The sequence below is a fragment of the Phodopus roborovskii genome, unplaced genomic scaffold, assembly GCF_943737965.1.
Source record: "Phodopus roborovskii unplaced genomic scaffold, PHOROB, whole genome shotgun sequence".
In the NCBI taxonomy this organism is placed as follows: domain Eukaryota; kingdom Metazoa; phylum Chordata; class Mammalia; order Rodentia; family Cricetidae; genus Phodopus; species Phodopus roborovskii.
This window is the reverse complement of record NW_026126571.1, coordinates 11,340,484-11,366,996: the sequence shown is the minus strand read 5'-3', so window position 1 is coordinate 11,366,996 and position 26,513 is coordinate 11,340,484. Positions and strand designations below refer to the sequence as shown.

The following is a 26,513-nucleotide window of genomic DNA, read 5'->3' as shown; positions in this document are numbered from 1 at the left end:
ACATGCAATGTTCTATCCCCTTTCTTTGAAAGAAAACTCAATACTACAGAAATAAACAGAATTAGCCATGAACTTACATAAGCACACATATGTGCACAGAACCATTCACTAACTTCAGGTCTTTAAAAACCTTCTTATATATCATTACAACTACAACAACCCGGAAGTACAAGCATGAATAGCAGACAGAAGTCTGCTCAGCTTTCCAGGGCTTGATCTGAACCAGGTACTTAAACAGAGCCTCACATTCTCACTCTGAAAATGTAGGTACACTCAAAGATGTTGCAGAATGACGGGTCAAAGTTCCCGTAGAGTGTTCCGGGCAAGTTCAAAGCAAAAATCCTTGCTTTCCTTCCTCACTTTGAGTTCTAGTTGAAGCCAAAACTGAGTCAATTCTACCCAAATCCCCACAATTTTCCTCATATGCCTCCCAGAAAGGTGGCAGCCTGCCTTGATTACAAACCTTCCCAGAAGCCAGACTCAGGGCCTGGGGATGACCCGGGTTAGCGAGTATGCACTGTTCTGCAATTGCAGAGGACCCAAATTCCATTGCCCACACCACATCAGGCAGCTCGCAGTCACCTGTCACTCCAGGCCTCAGTTTCCAAAACCCTCCTCTCACCTCTGGGGGAACCCACAATCCTCACAGAAACACACAAACACAAATATCATTTTGTGTTGTTTTTTGACAGGATCTATGTAGCTCTGGCTGTCCTGGAACTCATTATACAGACCAAGCTGGGTTAAAACTCACAGTGATCCACCTGCCGCTGCCTCCCAAGGTCTGGGATTAAAGGCACGTGTCACCATGTCTGACTACATGAAGCAAGCTTAAATATGCGTTGTTATATGATATCTATTTTTAATCCAAACTCCAATGTGCCCTACATGCCTGAGATAGAGCACAGACTTCTTGGGTGCATCACTTGCAAGGTCACATTTAATAATTCAGTGGAAATGTTTACATTTTAATTGAATCTTTCATCAAAGTTTACCTCTAAATTGCCCTATCGTGCCTACCAGGTGTTGTTTTTCTCTAAGAGAAGGAAAAACCTCACATTAACATTCAAAAACCCTAGTCTGGTCACATGTGCCAAAGCCTGTGAAGCCAAGAGGAAATTTACATGCGACATGGAGCAAACAGGTGTTTCTGAAACCCAGTTAATCTTGTTTATTATCTCTATCCATGAGTTAAATCCACAGCACACAAACTGGTTTGTTCTATCAAATTTCAGCTCATTCTGCACAAAGGTTATTGACAAGCCAACTAAAACACAGTCCTAACGCTGACCTTCGTAACAGCACCTGAGGCAACAACCTTTAAGAGTCCTTTCACCGTGGAAAAAGACTTCAGCAAGGAGGGAAATGCCTTCTTTGTTGAGACATGGTTTCCCTGTGTGGCCCTGGCTATCCCAGAACTCACTCAGTAGACCAGGCTAGATCCACCTGCCTCTGCTGGGATTAAAGGTGCATACCACCACACCGGGCTGGAAAATGCCTGTTGAAGGCTCAGTCTCGGTTAAATTGTATTGTGAGACTTGATTCAGGAGGAATTTGGGTGTCAACACATGTAACAGAGTTCCAGCTTCAAAGCAGAGGTTAAACTGGAGACAACTGCAGTGTTAGCATGATGGCTAACAGAATAGACCTATGAGGCCCTTCTGGAACTAGTGCTGAGCTGGTCACGGCCTACCCTACTCTATGAAGCTTTTTCTGGGTTATCTGCTGCTTACTAGACTGTTTATCTGAACACTAGACTAAGGGAAACGAAAAGTCCAGTCCCCTTTACTTCTGTGATGGAAGGTAGAACAGAGCGGCTGAACATGAACAAAGGTGCTCAACTATGCTGCCCTCACTCAGGCACAAAAGTCCAACACCTGCAGCAAAGGCCTCTGCAGCTCACCGGTTCTTTTTCAGTAAAGGAGATGATAATCTGTCGGAAACGACGGACACATTGCCTGGCCTATCTCAGATTCCCAAATGGACCCCAACCTAGGTGAGCAAACTTGGTTCCCATTGCAGTGCAAAAGTCTATAGTCAAGACAAAGGTCAAAGTGGCACAACAATGTTTATTTCAACCTTCGAACAGCACAAAGAAGTGACAGCTTCTGATGCCAGATCATACAAGTATTATTAGAGAACCAAACAATATTAACATAAAGAAAATCATTCAACAACAAAAATTAAGTGCTTCACATCTCACATCGCTGTGCTCTGCCAGCAGGCAATAGCTCCCCACCGCGTGCCTCCAACAGCAGGACCCAAGCACAGCCAGGGTCCCAGGGAAGGTGCATCTACCTGGGAGTTTATCCCCAAGTCACTACAAGCCCTACTGCCCCACTCAGGCCCCTGTGACCCTGATCTTAAACATGTAATCAGGATTTGCGAGTGGTACCCTGAAAACAACCTAAGCGGAACAGAGCATGGCAGGAAAGTAAACAAGGGTTCCCATAAGGCATCAGGAGACACTGCTGGCTGGCTTAAGGAAATGCCATGTTGTTATTCCTCAGCAAATCCAAAACCTCAGAAACTTAACCAACAGGTCGAGTCAAAGCATTCACAGACAGTCCTGACCTCCTGTTTTTATACATTTTTTTGTTTTTGGTAAATGTTTCATATAAAACATAAAATCAAGTTTTATTTTATAAAAAACAACTGAATATTTTAATAGTAAAAATATATATATTTAAATTTCTTTTTAAAAAGACACATAGCAATACTTCATAGGACTGGATTTGACTACCCCCTCACCCACCCACCCGTGGCCAGCCATCCACTCTGGCACTGTGGACAGCTACATTAAGGTTCATTAAGGCAAAGGCTCCTGGAGAGGCATGTCCACTGTGCCTGGCCTGGAGACTCAAGGTGAGCACCCTGCTCCTCGAAGGATCAGAAGGGCTTCTCCCTCACGTTCACTGAGCCATCCTGCATCCCAAAGTAGACTCTCTCTGCCATGTTGATGAACAGGCCAGTGTCCACCACACCTGCAGAATGAAGAATAGGAGATTAAGGTCCAGCTTCCAGACACCACACCGCCATCCAGGGTCTCAGGGAGCAAACATAAACAGCACCAGACAAAACACACAACTAAGCCTTGCTCTCTCCCAGCAACTGAAAGACTGGGGTTATCTCTGCTCCTTCCTGGCACCTCTTCCTCCCACTACCTCACGGCTTGCTCTGTGTGCCTCTGCTCATCCTTAACAGAGTCAAGGTTAGCTGCTCCTCCTCATCCTCCCACTATGCTATGTAGACCCCTCCCCCAGGCATCTTCAGTCAAGGAGTCACATCAGAATACACGCCACTAAGGAAAAGACAAACCAAAAGGAAAGTGACTATCAAACGGGTCTTTAAAAAGCAATCACAAAAAGCCAGCGTTGCAAAGGGCATTCAAGCTCTCTAGTGACAGGCCAGACTGTGAAGGCATAGACAGGAGCATTGCTGAGGCTTGCTGGCCACCGTCCACAGCCCAAGGCTCCGTGAGAGACCTGACTCAACTCGAAGAGACAGGACACACAACATCGCCCTCTGGCTTCTGCACATGGATGCACACACGCATATCTATGCAGCATGTGCTCAAGTGCACCACACATGCACACAGTAGCATGAATATATCAACATACTTGTTTGCGCAGGCATACTAACAGTGGAATACTACTCAGCAATGAGAATTAACTATATATGGCCTTCATCAAAAATGTTTACAAACACACATATCCTACAGTGAAATAACACTGGCCAACTATCAAAGGGTACTGAACCTCGTGTAGGGAAACAGGGACCTGCACTGGTTCCCTGTACTGGTAAACTGGTATGTTAATGTGGGGAAGAGTTTAATGTCATTTTGTAAAATGAGACCAATCCTTTGATATGGTACTTCCATGCTAGCACAAGACTAGAGATGCAAATGACCACTAGCAGGGATCTAGTTATGGAAATTATGTTACTTCACCACAAAACTGGAATATCACCATCGTTTGTTTTTAAGTAAAGTCAGTCTTTTGTGAGTCACTGTGTAATGAGAACACAGAACACACCTGAGCACCGTGTGCCATTACTCGGGTCAATGGGAGTTTCAACTTGTGTTTTTGAGGAAGATTGTCTCAGAAAAGGCCATACAATTCTTTTAGTAACATTTGCCACTGTTCACTCATCGCTTAGAATAAGGTAATTTCCAAAGGATAAAGTAAAATTAAAGCATCTGTAGACAGCCCTCAATACACAAGCAGAAGGGAATTGAGTGACTAAAGGATGAAGGTCCTAGCACAAACTGCCTGCACAACTAGAGCTTTCTGAGAATGAACGAAGCAGTGTTCCTCCGTGCTCCACACTCGCTCTGACCACTTCAAAGGCCACGGACAAGTATCAGGGCAGATTCTGGAGCCTCGGATCAACAAAGTGCTAGAACTGACTGACCCCTCCCCCAAAAAAAACTCAAGCAAAGACCCAATGAAGCACACTGAGAGGCTGTTTGCTGAGTGTCTCGCTTGTGCAAATGCATCTGGGAATAAGCAGGAAAGCTTGCCCCATCCCTCTTTCCTGGGTGTTTCCCAACAGCAAGCAGGAAGAGGAAAGCCAACGACAAACCACGGATGGGCCTGTGGTAGCACGCCATCTTCCTCACACTCTCGGTGGAACCCTGAAGTCTCCAGACATAGATTCTTCATGCAATGCAGACAAAACTTCCTCACATCCAACACTTCAAAGTCACAAAGGCCAAGAAAGGCCTGAGGAAGAGCAAGAGAGCTCCCTGGTGGGCACAGGAGGAACCGACTTTGCACTCTACCCTGGGCCAGTCTGATCATCAGGCATGACCCGCCCATCCTCTAGCTCCTCCTGCCTTCCAGGCCTTTTGGAGAGGGAACACTAAGGTAACAGAGTAATTCATGTTTTACTTAATGAATGAGGAAAAGACTGAGAGTCTGGACTTGGAAGGAGCTCAGTCACACTGGCTTCATTCCCAGCTAGCACAAATAACTTAAAATCTAACAAAAAGGGGAAAGGTGTGAGGGATGGCAGTGGCGCACGCCTTTCCTCCCAGCGCTAGGAAGGCAGAGGCAGGCTGGCGGATCTCTGAGTTGGAGGCCAGCTGGTCTACAGAGTGGCAGGGCAGCCAGGACTCTCTCTTGAAACAAGGACTCACATAGCTGGCCTCAAATCCATTATGTAGCCAAGGAAGTCCCTGACCTACTGATCATCCTGCCTCCACCTCCCAAGCACCAGGATTACAGGCGCATTAATGTAGTAGTTAATTAATGATGACAGCAGTGTAGCCTTTCTCCCTAGGCCTTTATTCATCCACATTTGTTTTAAGTGGTCATCGTTATAACTCATTTAATCCTCACACTAACCCTTATGAGGTAGGTATTGGCACTTTTACAGAAGAGAAACTGAGGCATACAGCAGCAGTCAGCTAGGGGCTCCAAGTCCATACTGCTAAAGCTCAGGTGCAATCTTTATCCAGGTAGTCTTCCCCCAGCAGCCACTGTACTGTGATAAACTCACTACCCACGTAAGATTGAGACTGTTCCTCAACATTGCAAGAATGATGCCTTTCAGATCATCTCCTTTAAAAGCCTCCTACAAGCTCTGATCCTCCAGATTTCTTAAGCCTGGGCTCCAATTCATCTCTACCCAGCTCCCCCAATCTTCATCCAAGTAGATCCTCAATTCCTACTTAACCATCCCTTGGCATAAGTCTATGCTTACACATTTGGCCTCACTTCAGCATGGCATTTAGCAAGTGAGCATTCAAGTTCAGTGTCTAAGGGCTGGAGAGATGGCTCAGTGCTTAAGAGAGAATACTGCTCCTGTAGAGGACACAAGTTCAATTCCCAGAACCCATGTTGTGTCAGAAAGCACACAACTACCTCTAAGTCCAGCTCCAGGAGAACAAATGCTCTCTTCTGGTTTCCATAGACACCTGCATCAGACTGCACATACTCGAACACACATATTAAATAAAAGTAACACCACTGTTAAAAGTTCAAGGTCAAGAGACAGACAAATCACTTAGCTTACTTCCGGACCATGTTGTCTCCTGTAACCACATCATCCAAGTGAGAATCCAAATAAACTGTTTAGAACTCTAAGCAGTGACTAGATAATGTGCTGCTAATACCCAGATCAACATCACTTCTATGAAATTGCCCCATACCTTTCAAACAGAGGATTCTCTGTGAACTAAACTTCTGCTACTTCTCCAACAGAATCATCACTTTCAGTATTTGCAGGCATGGCTTCACACAGCCTTCCCCAGGTTTACATCAGCTTTAATCTAGAACCAATTCCATGTATTATTATACAAGCATAGCACCTTGCCTATCATATGTAACCATATGGGTCACATATGGGTAAGCCTGTGGGTTGCTTTTCCCTAAAAAAGATCAAAGAGGCTGCAATTAAACTTCTAGAAAAGAGAAGAGGGATCTCTCCCAAAGATGGTGACCTTATTTCAAAGCAAGCTCCAGGGCTATTCCAATTCAGACTAAAATATATACACATTAGCATTATTATTACGTAAGCCAAGAAAGAGGAGATGATTAAAGTTTAACAAAACTAAGTGCCACAAAGCACATGTCCATCATGCTTTCTGTGGCCAGAAGAGCAGGTAGTTATGAAAGGATGGAGACTATGCCCAGTGAATACCACTCAGATTACCTGGAGTCATTTTGATAGCTGTGTTCACTTCACTCCACTTGTGTACTCGGTCAAACTTCCAGTCCAGGATAAAATTTCCATTATCCGTCACCACAGGCCCCTACGAGATAATTTTCCACAGTGACCAAGGATGAAACCATGGTAGGCAAAGGAAAGAGGACAATTAGACAGGGGTCCTAACTGATGGGCTCTGAGCCCGCTCTGTGCTTCCTAGAAGGTGGTGTAAAGCAGCAAGCAGTGAGCGTGTGCTTTGAGTCTGGAGACTTGGATTTAAGGTGAATGCCACACAGGTACAGAATTAAGAGGAGCCATCTGTTTCTTAAGCAGCAAAAGGGGGGACAGAGGTGCAAATAGTAAGAGCTCAACAGAGAGAAGGCTGTACCAACTTCACATCACATCCTCCCCATCAATGTCTCATTTAAAGGACAGAGCATCTGGGTAGTGGTGACAATTGCCTGTGTGTAATCCCAGCCCTCAGCAGGCAGAGACAGTTGGATCTTTGTGTTTGAGATCTCTCTACAGAGACTTCTCTACAGAGTGAGTTCCAGGATAGCCAGGGCTACATAGAAAAATCGTCTCAAAAAAAAAAAAAAAAAAAAAAAAAAAGATGGGACAGTCAAACAGGTAAGGGGATGGAAAGTTTTAGCTGTGAATCCTGAAGTCCTCAACACCACTGAACACTAGAGAATAGGATTGTTCAGCAATAAAATGTTGACATAGGCAAGTAAGACTCCTCAGCAGCCTGGAGTGGAGTCCACTTAAAACTATACAAAGGTAAACCAGGTGTGGTGGCTTATGTCTATAATCCCAGTCCTTGGTTAGGCAGAGGCAGGAGGATCACAGGTTCAAAGTCAACCCCAACTACACAGCAAGTTCAAAGAAGCCTTAACTATGTAGGACCCTCTCATCAAACAAACCTGCAAAGGGAGAGGGCTAAGGCCTCTGTGAGGCACCATGTACCCAGTTCCTAAAGCTCCTTTTCAATAAAGTCAAGAAAGCATGGCAGGACACAGTTAGTGACCAATTTTTTTCCTCACAGCTACATACACTTCAGTTTGGTTCATTACTTTCGGCTATTTACGTAAATGAAAAAAGTTCTTTGCAACCCACAGTAGAAACTTAAGAGAAACATCTCTACTGGGGTGCTGTGTTCTCCTCCCACCCAAACAAAGTCTACTTCCTACATTTAGGATAGAAGGAGAATGCAATAGCTCAGGGCTAGAGTCCTTGCCTCTTATTTCAACAAGCCCTGGGCCTTATTCCTAACACTGCAGAAGAAAAAAACAAAGAAAGGTGTGGTGCTGCCTTGAGCAGAAAGTTCCTGGAAAGATCAGCATCTCCCTCCAGGCTTCTGCAGGACATTAACCAACTGGAGCGTCATGGAAGGGCGTGTGGAGTCTAGACTGTCACTCATCCAGAGGCAGGTTATCTTGAACCATCTACACCTTTTGTAAGGTAAACAGACCCTTTGAAATGTAGACACACCCACCCATAATTTCCCATCAGCCAAAATAAGAATGCTACCAGAGTCAGGGTTGTAAAGGCCCAAGCCTTTAATCCCAGCGCTCAGGAGGCAGGGGTGGATCTCAGTGAGAATTTGAGTCCAGTCTGGTCTACAGAGTGAGTTCCAGGACAACCAGAGATACACAGAGAAACCCTGTCTCAAAAATAAATAAATAAAACAAAACAAAAGGATACTATCAGACAGCTGAGGCCCAGAGCTAAGATTTCCCCATTTTTCTGTGACCTGCCTACCTAGTGTTTCCAATGTATTTGAAAAGTGTCATTTGTGACCTTTTTTGTTTTGTCTCTGTACAAATTTAAAACTGTTACCTCACTGGAATGCAGAATTTGGGGTAACCTAAATCTGTATTTCGTTACTCATATTTGGCTCTAAACTATCACTATGCTCTTTGAGAGTTGTACTCTTACAGGGATAGCCTCAAAAGGGCTGAAAGAGGAAAATATCACACCAGGGAATCTGAAAAACTTTCTGCCCCATAGAGCTTCCAAAAGACAGTGTTTGGAGGCTGCTCACTGGGCAGTTCAGGCTTGGTATCCCCCAGGAACGTCAGGGAAGCATGACCCCTCTATACGGTCAGACAGACAGACAGACACAGACAGACACACACACACACACACACACACACACACACACACAGAGGTTTCAGGGGCCTATCTACCACAGGAAGCAGGACAGAAGCACACTGAGCCAGGGTGTTAGGAAGCCCCCGATGACCACTTACTGCCTTGTTGACAGCCATTCGAAGTTCCACCTCGCCCCCAAACTTCCGAGTCACAGCTCGGCTCACTGGGACATAGGCCATTGGGATGACCTCAATAGGGATGCCCTTGTGCCACCGGTCTCCAAGATTCTTTGAATCTTTCCTGGAAAGAATGCCAATCAATTTAAGTAAGTTCAACGTACAAGCAAATATTCAGGCAAGGTGCTAAGTAGACAGCAGGAGGGAAAGGGATCAGGAAGTACAGGGCACTTCAGAAGTATGGGCTGCTTTCTACTAAAGAAAAGCTTGGATAATGTGGCAAAAACGTTAAAACCTGCTCTGCTGGCTTGTTGACTAGCCTAGGCTTTCCTTGCAGCTATAGTATTTCTTGAGTAAATTCTTATGCAGGCATCTCTTCTAGCATGCTCAGCACAAGGGCCCCTCAGGCTACTTGGGGAAAAAAAAAATCAGATGACAGTCTGAGCAGAGCACAGCACAGTCACGTGTGGCTTAGCCTGACCCCAGAGGAGAGGGGAAGTGCTGAGTCACTGCCTGTGGACAGGGCCTGTCCTGCTTCCTGAGGTTCCCTCTGAAAACACATGCCCACAGGCTAACAGTTTCCTCCCCATCCCCAAACATGAGGTCCATGCAAGAGTGTGGCGATGATCAGCAGACTGCCCAGACTCCTGGCATGCAGGCAGTCAGTCCTTTCTGTATTATTCTACAAGTTCCTTCTCTGTACATGGGGAAGACTTGGGAACCCATAAACCTTCTCAGCTGGAACACAGAACTGACCAGTACCTGAAATCAGCGATGACAATGAAGCGACTGGCATAACCAGCCACAATCTTCTCCTGAGTCAGGCAGCCTCTGACAGGAGAAGAGGAAAGGGGACATTAGCGTGAGATCATCTTAATTTAGGGACTAGGGTCAGACACAGGAACCCCAAACGTGCTCAATCCTGACACTGAAAGAGAGTGCTGCTGCTTTCTAGTAAATGGAATACAGAACCATTAGCCTGTGTCCAACAGAAACCTAGGAAGTGGACAATGGTTCCATTCAGGCCAAGCACGTCCCCTCTGAGAGAGGTCCGAGAGGCACTGTGTTAGGGAGACATCTCTAGACATGTCCTGAGAACTATGTGACAGCACACTGCCCAGACCCTGTCTCTCCAGGTAATTACTTCATACCTGCAGCCAGGATTACATAACATAAAAACCCATGAACACTGTGTCATTCTGGTGTTTCCAAATAAAGGAAGAGTTTCCCAAATGATCACAGACTTCAGAGTTTTAACACAAAGCCACAGACCTAACCCTCTAACCCAAGAATGATCAGAAACACCAGGCTGGCTCAAAGGCACATGGAATCAATGTGCTAATAGGAAGACAAACTCACGGGTACCCAGGACAACCCATTCCTGCTTTGCTAAGGAGTAGTTGAGAGTCTCTTTAGCAACCGAGTCCCACAATACTCACCCACCGCCCTTAATGAGATTGAGCTCAGCATCCACTTCATCAGCACCATCGATGGCAAGGTCAATCTGTGAGGAGGGAAGGAGCTGAGCTACTGTGCCAAACCAAGCAGTGACAGCTCATCAGGTTCTTGGCAGCCTATTGGCTGGGCCCACTATTTCCACTCAACCACCCAAAGAGACTAAAAGGTGCTTTGCAGGGGTCACAAGAAAAAGGAACTGAGGGCCTAAGTAAGGCATACACTGTCCAGCTCTTGCCCCCACATTTGCTTCCTTTGCTCTCCATGAACAAAGTGGAGTTGTTAGCATGCATTCCCAAAGGAGCTAAAACACTGACTCTAGGGGTGGCAGGCAAGGGCAAACATTTAAGATGATGTTGTAGGGTGGAGCCCTCTAAAGGCCCATACACAGATATACAGCAGGACTGGAGCATTAAATTCCAAGGGGACAAGAAAGATCAGTAATGAAAAGGGCAGGGCAGGGCAGAGTAAAACTGATCCAAAGATATCACTAACATGGACAGACACAGGCATTATCAAATGGACAAGAATATTAAGACATCTATCTCTGATGACAAACATTTGATACAATCCTGAAATAATTTCTTTGCCCACAGAAATCTCTCAGGAGGTCCTTCCCAATGTTTACCATGTACTCCATGGCATGGACTGCTAGACCCTGTCAAATGCCCACCCCATGCCTGCCCCACTATGTCCAAATCACCCACAAACCCACAGCTATTATCTTCCCCTCCAATGATCCTCTCTTGGCCTGCCATGGTGTCTCTGCAGCTAAGCAAAAACTAAAGTCTCTTGCTACAACACTGCTCTAGAGCCTGAAGTGTACACGTTACGATTCTGCTTCTGCCACTTAAGCAAATGACAAACAACCCTTTCCACACCCATCCACTGGGATGGCCAGAGTGCCCACTGTCCAGATTAAATTCGCCCTATAACCCTGACAGCTCAGGTGGACTGGGTAACAGGGTTGCTGTTCACGCTCAGCTTTAATCTCTTCTGGGTGACAACACCTGACTTTAACAGCATGTTCCACAGACACTAGTTTTCAAATGGCCACAGCTGCCTCAGATAATGACTTCTTCCCTCTGCTATGCAGGTCGGCTCACTTACAAGAAGGAACTTTCAGGAGACTATGGCCCAGCCCTGAGGCTGTCCACATCCCCTTTACTATACCTGTGCTGAGACCTAGAGGCTACATCTCAGGGATGCTAACTTGTACTATGCCTACACTGGAAATTAATGACCTCTCTGCTTGTGATTTTGGTCAGAATTGACTAATTGACTAATGTTTCCTGGGCCTGCCAAGATATCTGGAGCCCAGGAACAACTAGAGACCATCACCAAAAAAAAGGAGAAAAAGATACAGTCCTCACTCTCCTCTCCCTGCCTTACCTCCGGGTGTTGATCCAGGTCGCTGAGGGTTAAGCCATACTGCAAGATAAGCTGTCTGGCCTGGAGAGGGCAAGAAAAATCAACCACAATCATTTACTCTGAAATTATGGCAAGGGTCTGCAGAATTCTTTTGATGTTCCAAACCTTAAAGATTGACCTAGGTTCTCTCATATCCTCAACACACCTACCAACAGGTGGGAGCCCTGGCCCACAAAAAGCAATGCTGACTGCTAGTTTCTGGGACTGTAGCACACAGGGTAGACAGTTCCAGAGGTGAGCTAAGAGCTTCCCCTCCCTGGTTTGGGAAACAATGTCAGGGTGCTCCTAACATTTCTAACAATACATCTGGGAGTCTCAGACACACAGCCAATTCAAATGTAGCCTCAGCTAAAATAAGGATACCATGTCTCAAAAAAACAAGGACTGGGCATTCCTTCTCCAGCCAGGCTGAGAAGGGCAGCAGTTTGAGACTTGGTGAAGAGCACATGTGTGTATCGGCCCTTTCAGCCAGAGCTAGAGGTGAGGGCTAGTGGCCGGCAGCTTTGCTTCCCTGATCTTCAGCTTGAACCCCAATATCTGTCTCTGAGTCTTTTATTTATTTGTTTTACCTCATCCCCAGTCCTGCATGTCAGCTCACAATACTATGAATAAGTTCCATCTGGGATCCCCAGAGCCACATCTGGCACAGACTCAGAAGCACTCCCTATCAGGAAACCCACAGCCACCACACTCTTCTAAGATCCAGAGAGGGAAATGGGAACCAAGCAACAGAATACTTACCCAACAAAGACAAGACCAGATATCAACACCTAGAGTTACAGTCATCCCAAACCCAGATGCCTATGCAATCAGTAACAGCCAGGACTGTATGTATGTCTCCCCAGCAACCTCACTACAGTAGGTGCTAAGAACTGAAATATGAATGAAACACAAGACAAGAACTTCAAAATGGCTACTATAAATATGATCAGGGACCTTGAAGAGATATGAATAAATCCTTCAATAACTCTGAAAATACAAACTGTGGAATAAAATAAACAGTTCAAGAACATGAAAGTGGAAAAATAGTCAATAAAGAAAACACAAACTGAAAGACACTGGAAATGAAAAATTTAGAAACTTGAAGAGGAACCTCAGAGGTAAGGCTCACCAACAGAATTCCAGGGCAATTTAAACAGACCTACATCCCATAGTGAAACAGAAGCAGTAATTAAGTCTCCCAAATAGCAACAACAAAAAAAAGCCCAATGCTAATTTTAGAACAGAATTCTACCAGTCTTTTCTCCTACCAGTCTTTCAAAGAATTAACATCAATACTTCTCAAATTATTCTACAAAATAGAAACATAGAGAACAGTGCCCAATTCATTCCACAAGGCAATTAATTATCCTGATGCCCAAACCACATGAAGATCCATGGGGGGAGGGGGGAAGAGGAAGAAAGCAGCAAAGAAAAAACAAAAAGAACAAGTTAAATTACATCCCTGAAGCCAGCCCCCAAGGTCCACTTTCTCCTGAGGCTGACTTCCAAGGTCCAGCTAGCAAAGCATTAAAGTCCAGCAATCAAAAGACCCACCCCTTTTGTTCACCTAATTGACATGCCCAGTCAATATATATGGCCCCATCCTAGCCCATTCACACACAGACCTCCCTTTTTCTCTTATGCGTCAGAAAGCGGCCACTTTAACTTTCTTCCCTGCTTCCACTTGCTTAGTTAGAGGTATCCCAGGGTATGGTATTGCACGGTATGGTACAGTATAGTATTTGAGGCTATTGTAAAAGGCGTTTCCCTAATTTCTTTCTCAGTCTGTTTGTACTCAGGAGGGCTTGAAGGAGACCCCCCCCACAGTGGGGCTCCCTCTCAGAGCCAGATTAGGCACAAACCACACCCAAACACCTGTTTTCACAGAGAGGTCCTTTACTGTGGTGAAGGGGATTCTCCAGATGTGAAGGAAGTTGGGCTTACTGTGCTGAGGAGAGGTAACCAGCCACATGGCAGCACACAGGTAAATATAATCACATTAATGTAAGTGTTAAGAGCTGGTTGAGAACAAGCCTAAGCTAAGGCCAAATTTTCATAACTAATGAAGAGTTATTATTCGGGAGCTGGCAGTCCCAAGAAAGTCGACAACAAGCCACTATGGAAATGAGTGTGACTATTTATCAGAAAGATGGGAATGACCCACCCCAAGATCCAGCTAGATCATTCACGGACATATACCCAAGGATGCTTATCCTACCACAGAGATGCTGGATTAACCATGTTCATTACTATTCTATTCATAAAAAGATAAAGAAAATGTACATTTACACAATGGAGTATTTATTACTCAGCTTTTAAAAAAATGAAATTCACAAGTAAATGGATGATATTCACTTAAAAGTGAATATCAGATGCTTAAGTCTTTGAAAAGCAGACTATAATCCATACAACCAGAGTTTAGGTGCAGAGTAAGAGACAGGGGGTGGATTGGACCACCCTAGGAAGAGAAAATAGGATAGTCATGGATAGACTGGGGGGGGGGGCTGGAAGAGAGGATCAAATGGAGATGGGGAGGGAAGACAGGGGTCAGGGAAGAACAGAGAAAACAGAGTTTCCAGTTTCATGGACTAAGCAGCCGCCAATGTTCCCAGCTCTCACACCTGCCATTGTGGGAATACTCAACTTCTTTTCTTATAAATCCACTTGTACAGCAATTCTCTGGGGAACCCCAATGGAAACAGCCATCGTGGACAATGGCAAATTCTTAACAAAGTTCTGCAAAGTCAGATGAAAACAGACAGCCGTATCTCCCTGGTCATGCTACTCTCCAGCTTTCCCCATCCAGCCCCGGGTGCTTCAAATCAAAGGACACACTGTGCTTGCATTTCTACAACTGCACAAATTCTTTTGTCTTCATCTGTTAACAGAGCAATAGTCCACACGGCTAAAGACCACGCAGTTGTCTCTGTGTACTCTGCGTGAGGAAACAGCCTTGAAGTCAATGAGTATGTATAAAGTTAAAAGACCAGATGGGCATGGGGACCCATGCCTTTAACCCCAGCATTCAGGAGGCAAAGGCAGGAAGATCTTCATGAGTTCAAGGCCAATCTGCTCTACAACGAGTTCCATGTCAGCCAATGCTATATACTGAGACCCTATCTCAAACCCTTACACCACCCAAGAGCTTGGTCAGCTGGCTTGCTGCTGCCTGGCTCTTTCAAGGAAAACCGCCCTGATGACAACACAAAGACCTGGCAGCGGCAGTTAAGACACAGAAGGAACACGGGCCATGGCGTACCTGGAAGGATGTGGGGATGCAGATGAGGCTGAGGTTCTCCTGCTTCACTCTTTCAGCTGTGGAGACAGAGTCACACTGGTAGTGTTTCATTCCCACACTTGACTTTTCTTGTCACCTGTGTGATTCCCAAATCCAGCCAAAGGGGAAAGGCCCATCCCCCACTCACAGCTGACTGTTACCATCTTTGATGGAAACGCTAGGGACCTCACTCCATACTTGGGCAGGCAGGGACACTAGAGAGCCTGGGAGACAAGCACTGGCCACTGGGCTATGTGTCTGCAATCTGAGAACAGTTGTATATGCATCCGCCTTTTATTTTAAGTCCTGGCAGCCCAAGACAAAAGTTCTAACTATCACCCCTACTTTACACATGAGGAAACTGAGTCACTGAGAAGTAAATTACCTTGGTAGTCACACAGCTAACCAGTGGCTGGAATGTGGTCCTTAGTGATCTTTCATTCTCTTCCTTTTTCTTTTGGGGGAGAGCTAGGCGGGGGGATTTTCAAGACAGGGTTTCTGTGTGACCCTAGCTGTCTTGAACTCTGTAGAGCAGGCTGGCCTTTTTAACTCAGAGATCTGCTTGCCCCTGCTTCCCCAATGCTAGGATTAAAGGTGTGGTTGGTGGCCTACTTTTCGATCTAAACTACAATCCTACCTTGCCTTTTCCAGGAAAATATCAGAACTTCAATCTGCATTTAATAAGATATAAAGATCTATAGGCCCCAGAGGATGATTAAAGATTGGGAAAGGTACCTATTAATTTTAAATCTGTTTGTTCATTTTAAATTTTCAGGAAATCTTAATTTAATGAGTCTTTAAAATTTTTTTATTCTTAAAATGCCAAGTCTTTTTAATCAAGTCTGTCTCTTGGGAGGCTGAGATGTCTGTCACTCCTTGAATCCACAGTAATTCCTGTGCCATAAAATTCTCCATACACAGGGTTAAAGTAGATGTACTGGTCACTAAATCTCCAATCAGTCATCACCTCCAGAATATAGCCACTTCCTGATCACAACAGGAACCAGGGTTTGCTTTGTCTCCTGGGCTCTGACCCTTGGCACCTGTGGAAGATGGGAAGGTTGGGCAAGCCTCTTCCAGGCTTTGTTTTTACCAACAAAGAACAGGCCAGTAGAACCTGTTGAGCAGCCATGGAAGCTGATAATGTCTCAGCCTCTCCTAAGCACAGACAGGACCCAATCAGAGTGAAGTCAACACCTACAAAACCAGCCACCAACTACAGGAGCCTCATCCTTGCTTGGGTCATAGACACTGTGACCTCAATTTGTTTGCCTAAGAAAACACACAGGCTTCAGAGGAAACCTGAGACCACATACAGGAACCCTGATGGGTGTGTACCAAATTCTGCTAAGGCCTCACCTACGTCAATCCCTCCCCTCTGGCCAAACACAGTGAACATAGGCAGGCTCTCCTAACGTCAGCTGAAGAGGTCAAGGATCTCTCTTTACTAAGAACAACAAAAACACTCAACTAACCTGAGGTGAGCAGCCCACTCTACCCAGCTCTGCAAAGCTGGGCTGGGTGGGAGCTAAGACAAGCGCCAAACCTTTGCCCACTCCCTCCCGTTCCTCCACCTCCTATCCCAGAACACACAAGAAACATCCAGCAAACAGTTTGAGAACATACCTATTCGCTGCACAGCATGGACAATTGTAGAACCACTCCCAATTCCCAGCACTTGGTTATTCTGCCAAAAAGAAGGAAAAACAAAATTCATTACAGTAGTTTCACTCCCTAGGACTAGACTTAAAGCACTGAAATCATCAACAGCAGTTCACTAGCACAGGTGCAAGGCAGGCAGGCAGGCACGATCCTATCTATGCCTACTTTACAGCTGTACCCACAAGGCTGCTCTTTATCCCTCCCGCTACCCAGCCCAAAGAGCCCTCCTCTTTCCTTTCTGACACTATTACCGCCCCACTTCACCATTCTTCCCTACATACACCCCACATGAAACACTGGCTCAATTATTCTACATTAACTGAAGCTGGCCTCACAGAACTGGCCTACAAAAAAAAAAAACAAAAAACAAAAAAACAAAAAAAAAAAAAAAAAAAAACAGTAAAGATCCCTGGCCAATCCAAGGGAGGAAAAGGGAAGGAAATAAATGGAAGAAGGTCAGCAGGGAAAAAAAACAGCCTGGGTAAGGGTGGAAAGCTGGGCTTTCTGGTGCAAGTCTCGAAGCGCAGGGACTACCATCTTCACACAGGAACCTCAGGGACACACCCAGAACCCTGCTGAAGTCAGTAAGAGAAGGGAGAATAGGAAGTGACTTCAGGAGTAAACCTTGCTAACACCAAGTAACCCAGCTAACACCAAGGGGCCCTACTCTGCATGGGAAGACAATGAAAGCTTAGGAAGTCTTCACAGGCAGAGCATTTCTATAGCCAGAACCCAGGCTGGAAGCTTGATACCGCGAGGGCTAACATGTTAGGCCCAGCCTCACCCCAGAGATACAGGTGTAATGGTAGAAAAGCAGGAAAGGATCTTACTACACAGAAAAAAAGAAAATCAAGCATTTCAGCCATCTTCAGGGCTCTGATATGAGCTTTCATTTTACACAGGGGAAGGGGAAGACAAGAGGGACACATCATTAAGCAATGCTGAACTGTTTGATCACTGTCTCAGTTAAGATTCTACACGGTGCTTCAAAGATATCCTCACTGCTGAAGGAAGCATCCAAGACATGACAGCTCCTACTGGAGGGTGGCTACATTACAGAGTGATCTGCCTAATTTCCATCATTCCCGAAACACAGGTCTAGGTAAATGACTGGAGACTTCCAGGCATGTTTGAGGGTCTGGAATAGCACACTGTAAGAGCTGATGGCAGTAAACTGCTCCATTACCTTCACCCTGAAGACAGACAGCACTGAGTTTTAGACCAACACACTCCATGAATGATTAACGTACCCATGTGCATAATTAAGCGAGTGTTTAACTCAAAGTAAAGGGTACAGACAAAAGATGACAGGCTTTTTTATCCTGCTTTTAGTCACCTTGTGGGCCCTTAGCAAGTAGTAGTCTCTTTAGAATCTGCTCTGCCTCCCAAATACAAAGAACAAGAAACACGTGCCCACACTAAGCCTGCCATCCTAAGAGAAGATACCTATGATCAGATGGTAGACCACAAAAAAGAAGAGGGGCAGCAGTAACTACCAAAACCAACATGGAACTGGTTCCTAAGCAACTTTCTGGGAACACCCTTCAGGCTACAGCAAAACCGCCAACCAGAGCTGCAGCTAACACTGAACACTGCCTAGAATAGTGGTTCTCAACCTGTGGGTCAAAAGACCCTTTCACAGGGTCACATCAGATATCCTGCATGTAAGATATTCACATTGCAACTCAAAACAGTAGCAAAATCACAAGTTATAAAGTAGCAATGAAAATAATTGTACAGCTGTACACCACATATGAGGAACTGTATTAAAGAATCGCAACATTAGGAAGGTTGAGAACCACTGGCCTAGAAGATCTACACTTGCCTTCCACCAAGAAGCAATACCACCAAGATGGTGACGGCGCTCTTTAATCCCAGCACTCAGGAGGCAGAGGCAAGTGGATCTCTGTGAATTTGAGGCCAGCCTGGTCTACAGAGTGAGTTCTGGGACAGGCGGGGCTGTTACACAGAGAAACTCAGTTTCAATAAAAAACAAGAAGCAATACCGGAGAGCCTGCATGTCTTAACATAAAGCCTAGTTTCACAATGACCCCTATATGACCTAGAGACCCATTAGCCCACTCCACAGGTTCATGCAACACTACAAGGACTGATGACCCTGAAGTAAGTCAAACATTACTAGGTCCCTTCAGCAGAACCCTGCCACATGCCTACACTACCCATCCTACAAGAGTGTGTGCAACTTGACAGCTCCAAAGGCTGATTTCAACCTGTAGAAAACTGTTAGCAAATCTTATCCATAAAATCCAACTCACTGTGCTCCATGGGATGCGACTGGTTATTATCCTGCATTTATTGTACAATAAATTCCAGTCTTTAAAAATTCATTTCATTTTATTCATGTAGCATTACTTTAATGAGTTTAATATAATGCTGACATACAACAGCTAATGTCCTTATCATGTTACCTTACAAAGAAAATCATCTCATAGCCCTATCAAGCACACACAACTTGTCCACAATTCAAGGAGTTGGACTGCTGAAAAGGCACGGCGTCTCAAATTTCTTAGAGTGGAACAACTATTAGCATTCACTTGGCAAGGGAAAGGCCATTGTGAAATTTCCTTGTAGGAGGAAGAAACCAAGGGCTGCAGCTAAAACATCTCATCCCCCACACTAAAAAGCCGCAGTAACTGTGCAGGGGTAGCCCAGAGCCCCAGAGCCCCAGAGCCCCATGCCTCATTTGGTCCTTCTCAAAATTAGACTAAACCTAAAAGACAGAAAATGACCAACAAGTACAAAAACTTTAGAAAAAACAAATCAAATCCTAATGGCAATCACACACTAAAAATCTTTCCAGCTGGGCCTCTCCTACCCACAGTCTACATAAGACTTTATCCATCATTTTCTGTGGGTTTTTTTCTTTTGGGGGGTTTGTTGGGGGAGGTCTCTTTTCAGACTGCATAAAGAAGTTCACAAATCAAAGTTAAAGGCACCTGAAATGGTAACACTGTACAAGCTGTGGGGTTTGTAATTAAGGGATGGGGGAGAAGGATATTCTACTGTCTCAAGGAAATCCTCACTTATGCTTTAAGAAGACACAGGCACTTAACCCCAGTAAATTGAGGCAGTCATCCAGGCTCTGCCCTTCCTTGCCTGCTCGCTCTGTAGCTGAGTCGTCTCCACACGCTAAATGCTTGCGACAGTGCCAATGTGGACAAACTTCTTGCTACCTTCCCTATTTTATCATGATCATCAGGACCCCTGGGAGAGTCCATAAGAATCTTCCTGAGGTTTCTCTGTTGATTTCTTGTACAGAGAGACTCCTCAATGCTGACAGGAAGCAGGCCATCATCCTTACTTGCACCAGCAGAGTGGAAGGAAAGAGGCTCTGGATATAGGACACATAATAGGATTCCTTTCCTGGGTGGAAACAGCCTACAACAGGTGACTGCAGGAGGAAGGGTGAGCTCTAGAAGTGAGGGGGCCTAAACTTCTGTGGGTTGTTTGCTAGTTTACTGAGACAGAGTCCCACTAAGTAGCTCTCTGGCTGCCATGGAACTATGTAGACCAGGCTGGTCTCAAACTCACAGAGATCTGCCTGCCTCTGCCTCTCAAATGCCCCAGCTAAAAGCGAGCGCCACCATACCCAGCAATGTCTATGTTTTCAATCAGATAGAAGCCCCGATTAACAGTTCAAAACTCGCCTAATACACCAAGAGGCTTAGCCCACCAGAGCCAATCTTACAGATTCCACCTGCCAGGGTGCCTTCACAAGAGCAAAGCAGCTAATAAAGCCATCAGCTGCCCCCACAAACCCAAAAATGCAAGGACTCATACAAGTAAAGGAAACTAACAACACAAAGCATTTAAAACAGCTAAAGATGTCAAGATGAAAAGTATTCAAATCATGGTGAACACTTCCAATTTTTTTTTTTTTTTCCCAGCAGAGTTTCTCTGAATAACAGTCTTGGGTGTCCTGGAACTCACTCTGTAGACCAGGCTGGCCTCAAACTCACTGAGATTTGTCTGCCTCTGCCTCTAGAGTGCTGGGATTAAAGGTGTGCCACCACCACCCTGCCTAACGTCTCCATTTCTTAAAGCTTAGGTAAACTTAATCTGACCTTCACTTCTGACCCGAGGCTGAAAATCTGATTATCAGACTCCTCATTATCTTGTGTTGCTCCCAGCAGTCAAGCTGCACTCAGATGAACCTAGCACATCAGAAATGCTGAATTGCAAGGCCTGCTACCTTGAAATAAAAGGACAGGAGCCAGAGTCTGTACCCTAGTCAAAACCAACTAGAAGTGACCAAAGGCTGCCTGCAAACTGGCCCAACAGTTGACAGCCCTTCTAATGGGCAATGCTCAACAGTACAGTGTCCAATGGGGTGATCTCAAATATCTATGAGACTGGATCTGGAGGCTAAGGCTCTGGGGGTATTTGATGAGTCTGGAATAGTATGATAGTAAAACAGGCTTCTACAAGACTGAGAACAGAAATCACTAGGTATGGTAGACCCTTGAGTAATCCCAGCACTTGACAGTTAGTGGCAGGCAAATCTCTTGTGAGTTTGAGGCCAGCCTGGTCTACACAATGAATTCCAGAGTAACCAGGGCCATCTAGTGAGACTGTCTCAAACAAACAAACAAAATACTACTACTAATAATAATAATAGTAACACTAGTGTCTGCCCACTACTTTCCTCCGGTTAAGCAATCTCAAAACAAAGCCCAGGCCTCACGGACAGCAAAGGATGAAGCAACCGGCCACGAGGACAGCGCAGAGATTCAGTTATCCAAGGCAGAGTCAGGTGGCTGACAAAGATCCACCTGAGAATTCGGAGTTGTCCATCTACCCTGAAGTAGAGACAGTCAGTTGGGGCTGAGAACCCAAACTCAGAGAGCCTAGGAAAGGGCCACCATAACCACGACCACCATATGTCAGCTCGCACTCTACACAACCCGATGAACATTGCCATGGCCTCACGGCGCCCTACACTGAACCTGCAGATAACGAGGACTCTCCTCGCAGAGGTCGTAGGGAGTTAGGCAAGAGAAATGCACAGAGGACTAGAACAGAGGTCACAAGTGTCTGGGAGTCATGAACAACTGAAGGAAGCTGAGCATGGTGCCACAAATCTATAATGCTAGATATAGATACATAATGGTAGATATAGCTGTACGGTGGTGCACACCTTTAATCTCCAGCACTCAAGGCCAGCATGGTCCACATATCAAGTTCCTGGCAAGCTGCTAGACAGCCCGAGTCTCCAAATAAGAAGAGGAAAGTGTACTCTCCTAATGTCCTTAGGAAGCCAAGGAAAAAACTGGAAATAGTAAAGCCCTTTGAATCAAACCCTACAGGACAAACCACCCTCTTTTAACAGATAGCCCCAAAACCCAATAGAGATCTCCCAAGGATTTCCTGCTAACATGTTTGAGTATAGCTAGAATTCAGTGCTTGGGGACTCTAGCATGAGATGAATGAAGGCTTGCAGGTTTTAATTTAATCAAATACCTTACTATAAAAGCAAAGGTCAAGGAGGCATGTACTCCTGAACATTAAAAGGATAACTAGATAATGGGCTCTCTTAAGGTATAGATTTCATTTACCAATCTATTAAGTTACTTCATGGAGGTATTTTGAAATTTTATTTTAGCGTCCCAGTCTTACAGCTGTGGCCCCGAATCCAAACACAGAGCCAAATCACACATTTTACATTCGTGCTTATACCTACACCCTCTTAATTCTCCTATAAAACCCTATGCTAAAAGGAGCAGAAAGCTACACCAGAACAGAGAAGCATTGGAGCCCTGCCTGAAACAAGAGTGGTGTAGAACAGACTGAGCCAGCCAGAGGTTATCAGACCCGGACCCACCCACTCAGGCCGCCCTCACTCTTCAGGAAGATAGACAAAGCTCTAAGACCATCATTTGCAGAGTAACTTTGTGCAGCGCAGCACTACCAAACGAAAAAATAAAAAAACAACTTCCTTTTATGGAGAAATGGATTCCGATAACCCTATCTAAGAAGTCGGAAACGAGACCAGGAAACTCCGGCCACAGGGCGGCAGAAATAATACAGTCATACAGTTAAGATAACTTAAGATAATTAACCAGTCCCGGCAGCAAACCCAACTACACTTCAGGAGTCCACTCATAGCAGCACACCTGCCACTTAACAAACCAAGTGGGGACGCAACCTTACTGAGTAACTGTTAAACATCTGGGCCCCACCTGAAGAACAGCATCTCCAGGTGTCCACCCAGCCGGCCGTGTCAACAGCAAGGCTGAACTTGATGGCTTCTTTGTAAAGACGGCACTCAAGCTCCCAAGCAGGAGGGATTTATTTGGAGTAAAAATTATTCCAAAACTCCTTGCAAACCCGGGGAACGAGAAGTGAAGAAAGAACTCAAGAGCCTCGGGGCTCACCATTCTCAACGGGCTGACTAGGAGGCAGGCTCTAACAGCCTGACAGCTTCTAAACAAGGCAATGCCAGGCACTCGGTTCCAGCCCGACAGGGGTCTCTGGGGGAAAGGCTCTATTGGGGGGAGAGGTGACACCCACACCCACCGACTCGACGTCTACAAGGCGCCCCAGGGGTTGGAAAGAGCAGCGGGAATTCGGACACAGGGCTCACCCCCCTCTCCCCCCTGGCGGTGCCCTGGGCGCGCAGCACGAAGCCATCACGCCGCCACTAGCTGCCCACCTTCACGTGGTTCTCCACCGCCCTGTGGCTCGCCAGCTTCTTAGCCTCCTCGGCCTTGGACATCGTGGAGGGGGCTGGGCCGCCCGCGCTCGAGCCTGCCTTGTCGCCGCGGGTCTCGGAGTGTGCACGCCCCGGCAGCTGCACGTGGGAGCCCGAGAGGCCCCAGTTATTCCCGCCCCCGCCCGAGGCCGCGCCCCCGGCCCGCCCGGGCAGTGGGGCCAGGACCCGCCCGTAGAGGGTGCTGAAGGGCCCGGGGCGCTGCATCCCGCCACCTCGCTCCAGCCTCTGCGGCCGCCCCGCCCCCGACGCCTCCGGAAATCGGCTCGCCGGCGCGACCTGATCCGCGCGCGTTGCCGAGCGCATGCTGCTGGGAAATGTAGTCCTGGTGCGGCAGCGGCCTCAGGCCTTGCGGCAATCTGGACTACAAGCCCCACAAGGCCCGCGACCTAGTGTGCAAATCCCCTCCCTCCCCCGCCTTGACTCCCGCCTTTCCGTCCAGGAAGGTCGGGAGAGCAGCTGTCTAGAAAGCCAACAACTGCCCGCCCTGAGGTAAAGTGTTTACACCGTTACGTGAACTCCAAGAACTTTTCTGGATGTACACGCATTCAAAATGCAGTGCAAAACAAAAAAGGAGAGAACTGTTGAAAACGTGTTTTCCCCAGAAAATACTGTGTTGTGGGCTAGTCCTCTGTCAAGTTCTAACAACACAACTTTTTTTTTTTAATTGCATTTTATTACTTAAGTTGTGCTTTGTGTGCATGAGTACAGGCTTGTGTAGGTCAGAGGACAACTTGCTGGAGTCCGTTATCTGACAACGTGGGTAGTGGGGCTTGAACACCTACCTATGTCAGTACTTCACTGGCTGAGCCACCAACTCACAGCCTTAAAGAGGCACTCCGTGGTGACATACACTTGAAACACCCAGGCCTTCTGAAGTCTGCGCAAGACCTTCACAAACCCAGAATCACAAACTCAGCCAGTAGCTCCTGCCTGGACATTGTTTCGCTGTTGGTATTGGATGCCATGGTGTCTAGATGGAGCCTAAGTGCCCGCGCACAGGCCAGTGTGTCCCTCTAGAAACCGACCCTGCAGTTCCTGGCGACTTGTAATTTTAAAAATCAAAACTTTGGGCTTCCTTCTCTGCCTTTAGTTTGCTGCAGTGTAAGGGATGGGGAATTCTTACCACCACCATTTACAGGCAGGAAGCTAGTGCTGGCTGAACACTTGGAAGTTCTTGATCGCATTAGCCTGAACTCACTGTGTAGCCCAGGCTGGCCTGGAACTTGGAGTATTCTCCTAAACTTGTATTACATGAGTATGTCATCCAATAGAGCTGGAAGTTCTTTTTATTGTTTTGTTAGGGGTGTTTTGTTTTGTTTTGTTGTTGTTGTTTGTTTGCCGGTTTTTTGGTTTTTCTAGACAGGATTTCTCTGTGTACCTTTGCAGCCTGTCCTGGCACTCAGTCTGTAGACTAGGCTGGCCTTGAACTCACCGATATCTGCCTGCCTCTGCTTCCTTAATGCTGGGATTAAAATCACGTGCTACTACTGCCCAGCTTGTTAGGATTTTTTTTTTTTTTTTTTTTTTTTTTTTTAGATAAGGTCTCTATGTAGCCCTGGCTGTCCTGGAACTACTGTACACTAGGCTGGCCTTGAATTCACAGAGGTCATCTTGCCTTTACCTACCCAGTGCTGCGATTAAAGGTGTGTACCACCACAACCCTAAGAGCTAGAATTTTCCAAGAACCCTTAGGAACAATAAAAGGTAAATTGCCACACCTATTTGCAACTTTTATAACCTGAGTTTTATCTTATCAGACTGTAACCCTGCCCAGTGCACTCAGGAACCCCCTCCATAGTCTCCTTTACCAAAAAAGGAGGGGGCAAGCTCTTCAGTCACCATTAGAAATTTAGCTTCAGGAGCCACCAAAAGCAGGCACACAATGTTCTTGAGCCCACACCTACATTTGTGACCTTAGTTGTCTTAGTTAGCTGTGATGAAGCACCATGACCAACAGCAACCTGGAGTGGAAAGCATTATTTAGATTACATACCCTGAATCACAGACCACTGAGGGAAGCCATGACAGGAACCTGGAGGCAGGAACTGGTGCAGAGGCCATGGGAGGGGGGGGTCTGTTTACTGGGTCACTCTTCCTGGCTTTCTCAGCCTGCTTTCTTACTGCACCCAGGACCCTCCCATATTATAGATGCACAGATTAAGATACACAGGATTAAATATGGGGGGAGAAATCGCTTACATAAGAAACTGATGACTAGCAAGTTCCCACTCCCAAGGCTGCAATCCATGACCGGACCAGAATCAAGAGAGATGGAGCTGGGGTCGGGGACTCCAGACCTAGCCTTCCCCTGTCACGTCTGCACCTGTGACCGCGCCCGTTTGGACAACAGGTGCAGGTGGGGTGGCTGTCTCACTACACCGTATCAATTGCTAATTAGGAAAATGCCCTACGGGCTTGCCTATAGGCCAATCTTATCCAGGCTTTTTCTCAATTGTTCCTTCCACTCAAATGACAAGCTTGTTTCAAGTTGACGTAAAACTGTGCAATGCAGATGGTATCTCTCTTTATGCCAACCGCATGTTTACATGTGTGATAAAATCCTTTGTAACAAACTGAACTATGATTTGAATCCTGGCTTCATCATGGCTTCATCAGAGAAGTCTGAACAGAACCCTGAGTGCTCACCCCTGTGGAGCTGTGTCTCTGCCACATACCCTACTGCCATTAACAACAGGGTTTCACCAAGTTGACCAGTCCGGCCTTGACCTCATTCTGTAGCTCAGGCAGCCCTTGAACTTTCAACCCATATGCCGCATGTTCTCAGTAGTTAGGATCACACCACCCACTAAGGACTTTTCTGTGATCCTTTCTTTACTCACTTTATGCTTATCATGCATCCTTTGTAGAGGCTATCAGGCTGCTGCAAACATACAAAGGCTCCTCAACATACGTCTGTCAGAAGCAAGATGAACTAACACCCAACCCATGTGTACCTCAACAATACACTCCACTTCCAGGCATACAGAATTTCTGTCCCTTACTATGCTCTGTGCTCTGGTTTTGAGCACATTGTCTAACTCATATGTGTTTG

At 46.1% G+C, this 26,513-nt stretch overlaps 1 protein-coding gene across 2 annotated transcripts in view; it reads right to left on the bottom strand.

The window, feature by feature from the left end:
- LOC127235735 (ribose-5-phosphate isomerase) overlaps positions 1–23,701 on the bottom strand; it is an 877,486-nt gene extending 853,785 nt beyond the window's left edge. Inside the window, exons 1-9 of one of the 2 annotated variants that reach the window (XR_007835730.1) lie at positions 23,402–23,701; positions 16,693–16,753; positions 15,049–15,104; positions 11,769–11,828; positions 10,361–10,425; positions 9,684–9,752; positions 8,904–9,045; positions 6,658–6,757; positions 2,805–2,984 (exon numbers count right to left, since the gene is read on the bottom strand). Coding sequence is in view for 1 of the 2 variants with exons in the window: in XM_051203109.1 (XP_051059066.1) it covers positions 2,890–2,984; positions 6,658–6,757; positions 8,904–9,045; positions 9,684–9,752; positions 10,361–10,425; positions 11,769–11,828; positions 15,049–15,104; positions 16,693–16,753; positions 23,402–23,665 (912 nt within the window). In the remaining variant the exon portion in view is untranslated. Of the gene's footprint in view, positions 1–2,049; positions 2,985–6,657; positions 6,758–8,903; positions 9,046–9,683; positions 9,753–10,360; positions 10,426–11,768; positions 11,829–15,048; positions 15,105–16,692; positions 16,754–23,401 lie in introns of those variants that run through there. The other variant, XM_051203109.1, reaches the window with a different exon arrangement.
- Positions 23,702–26,513: the final 2,812 nt, after the last annotated feature.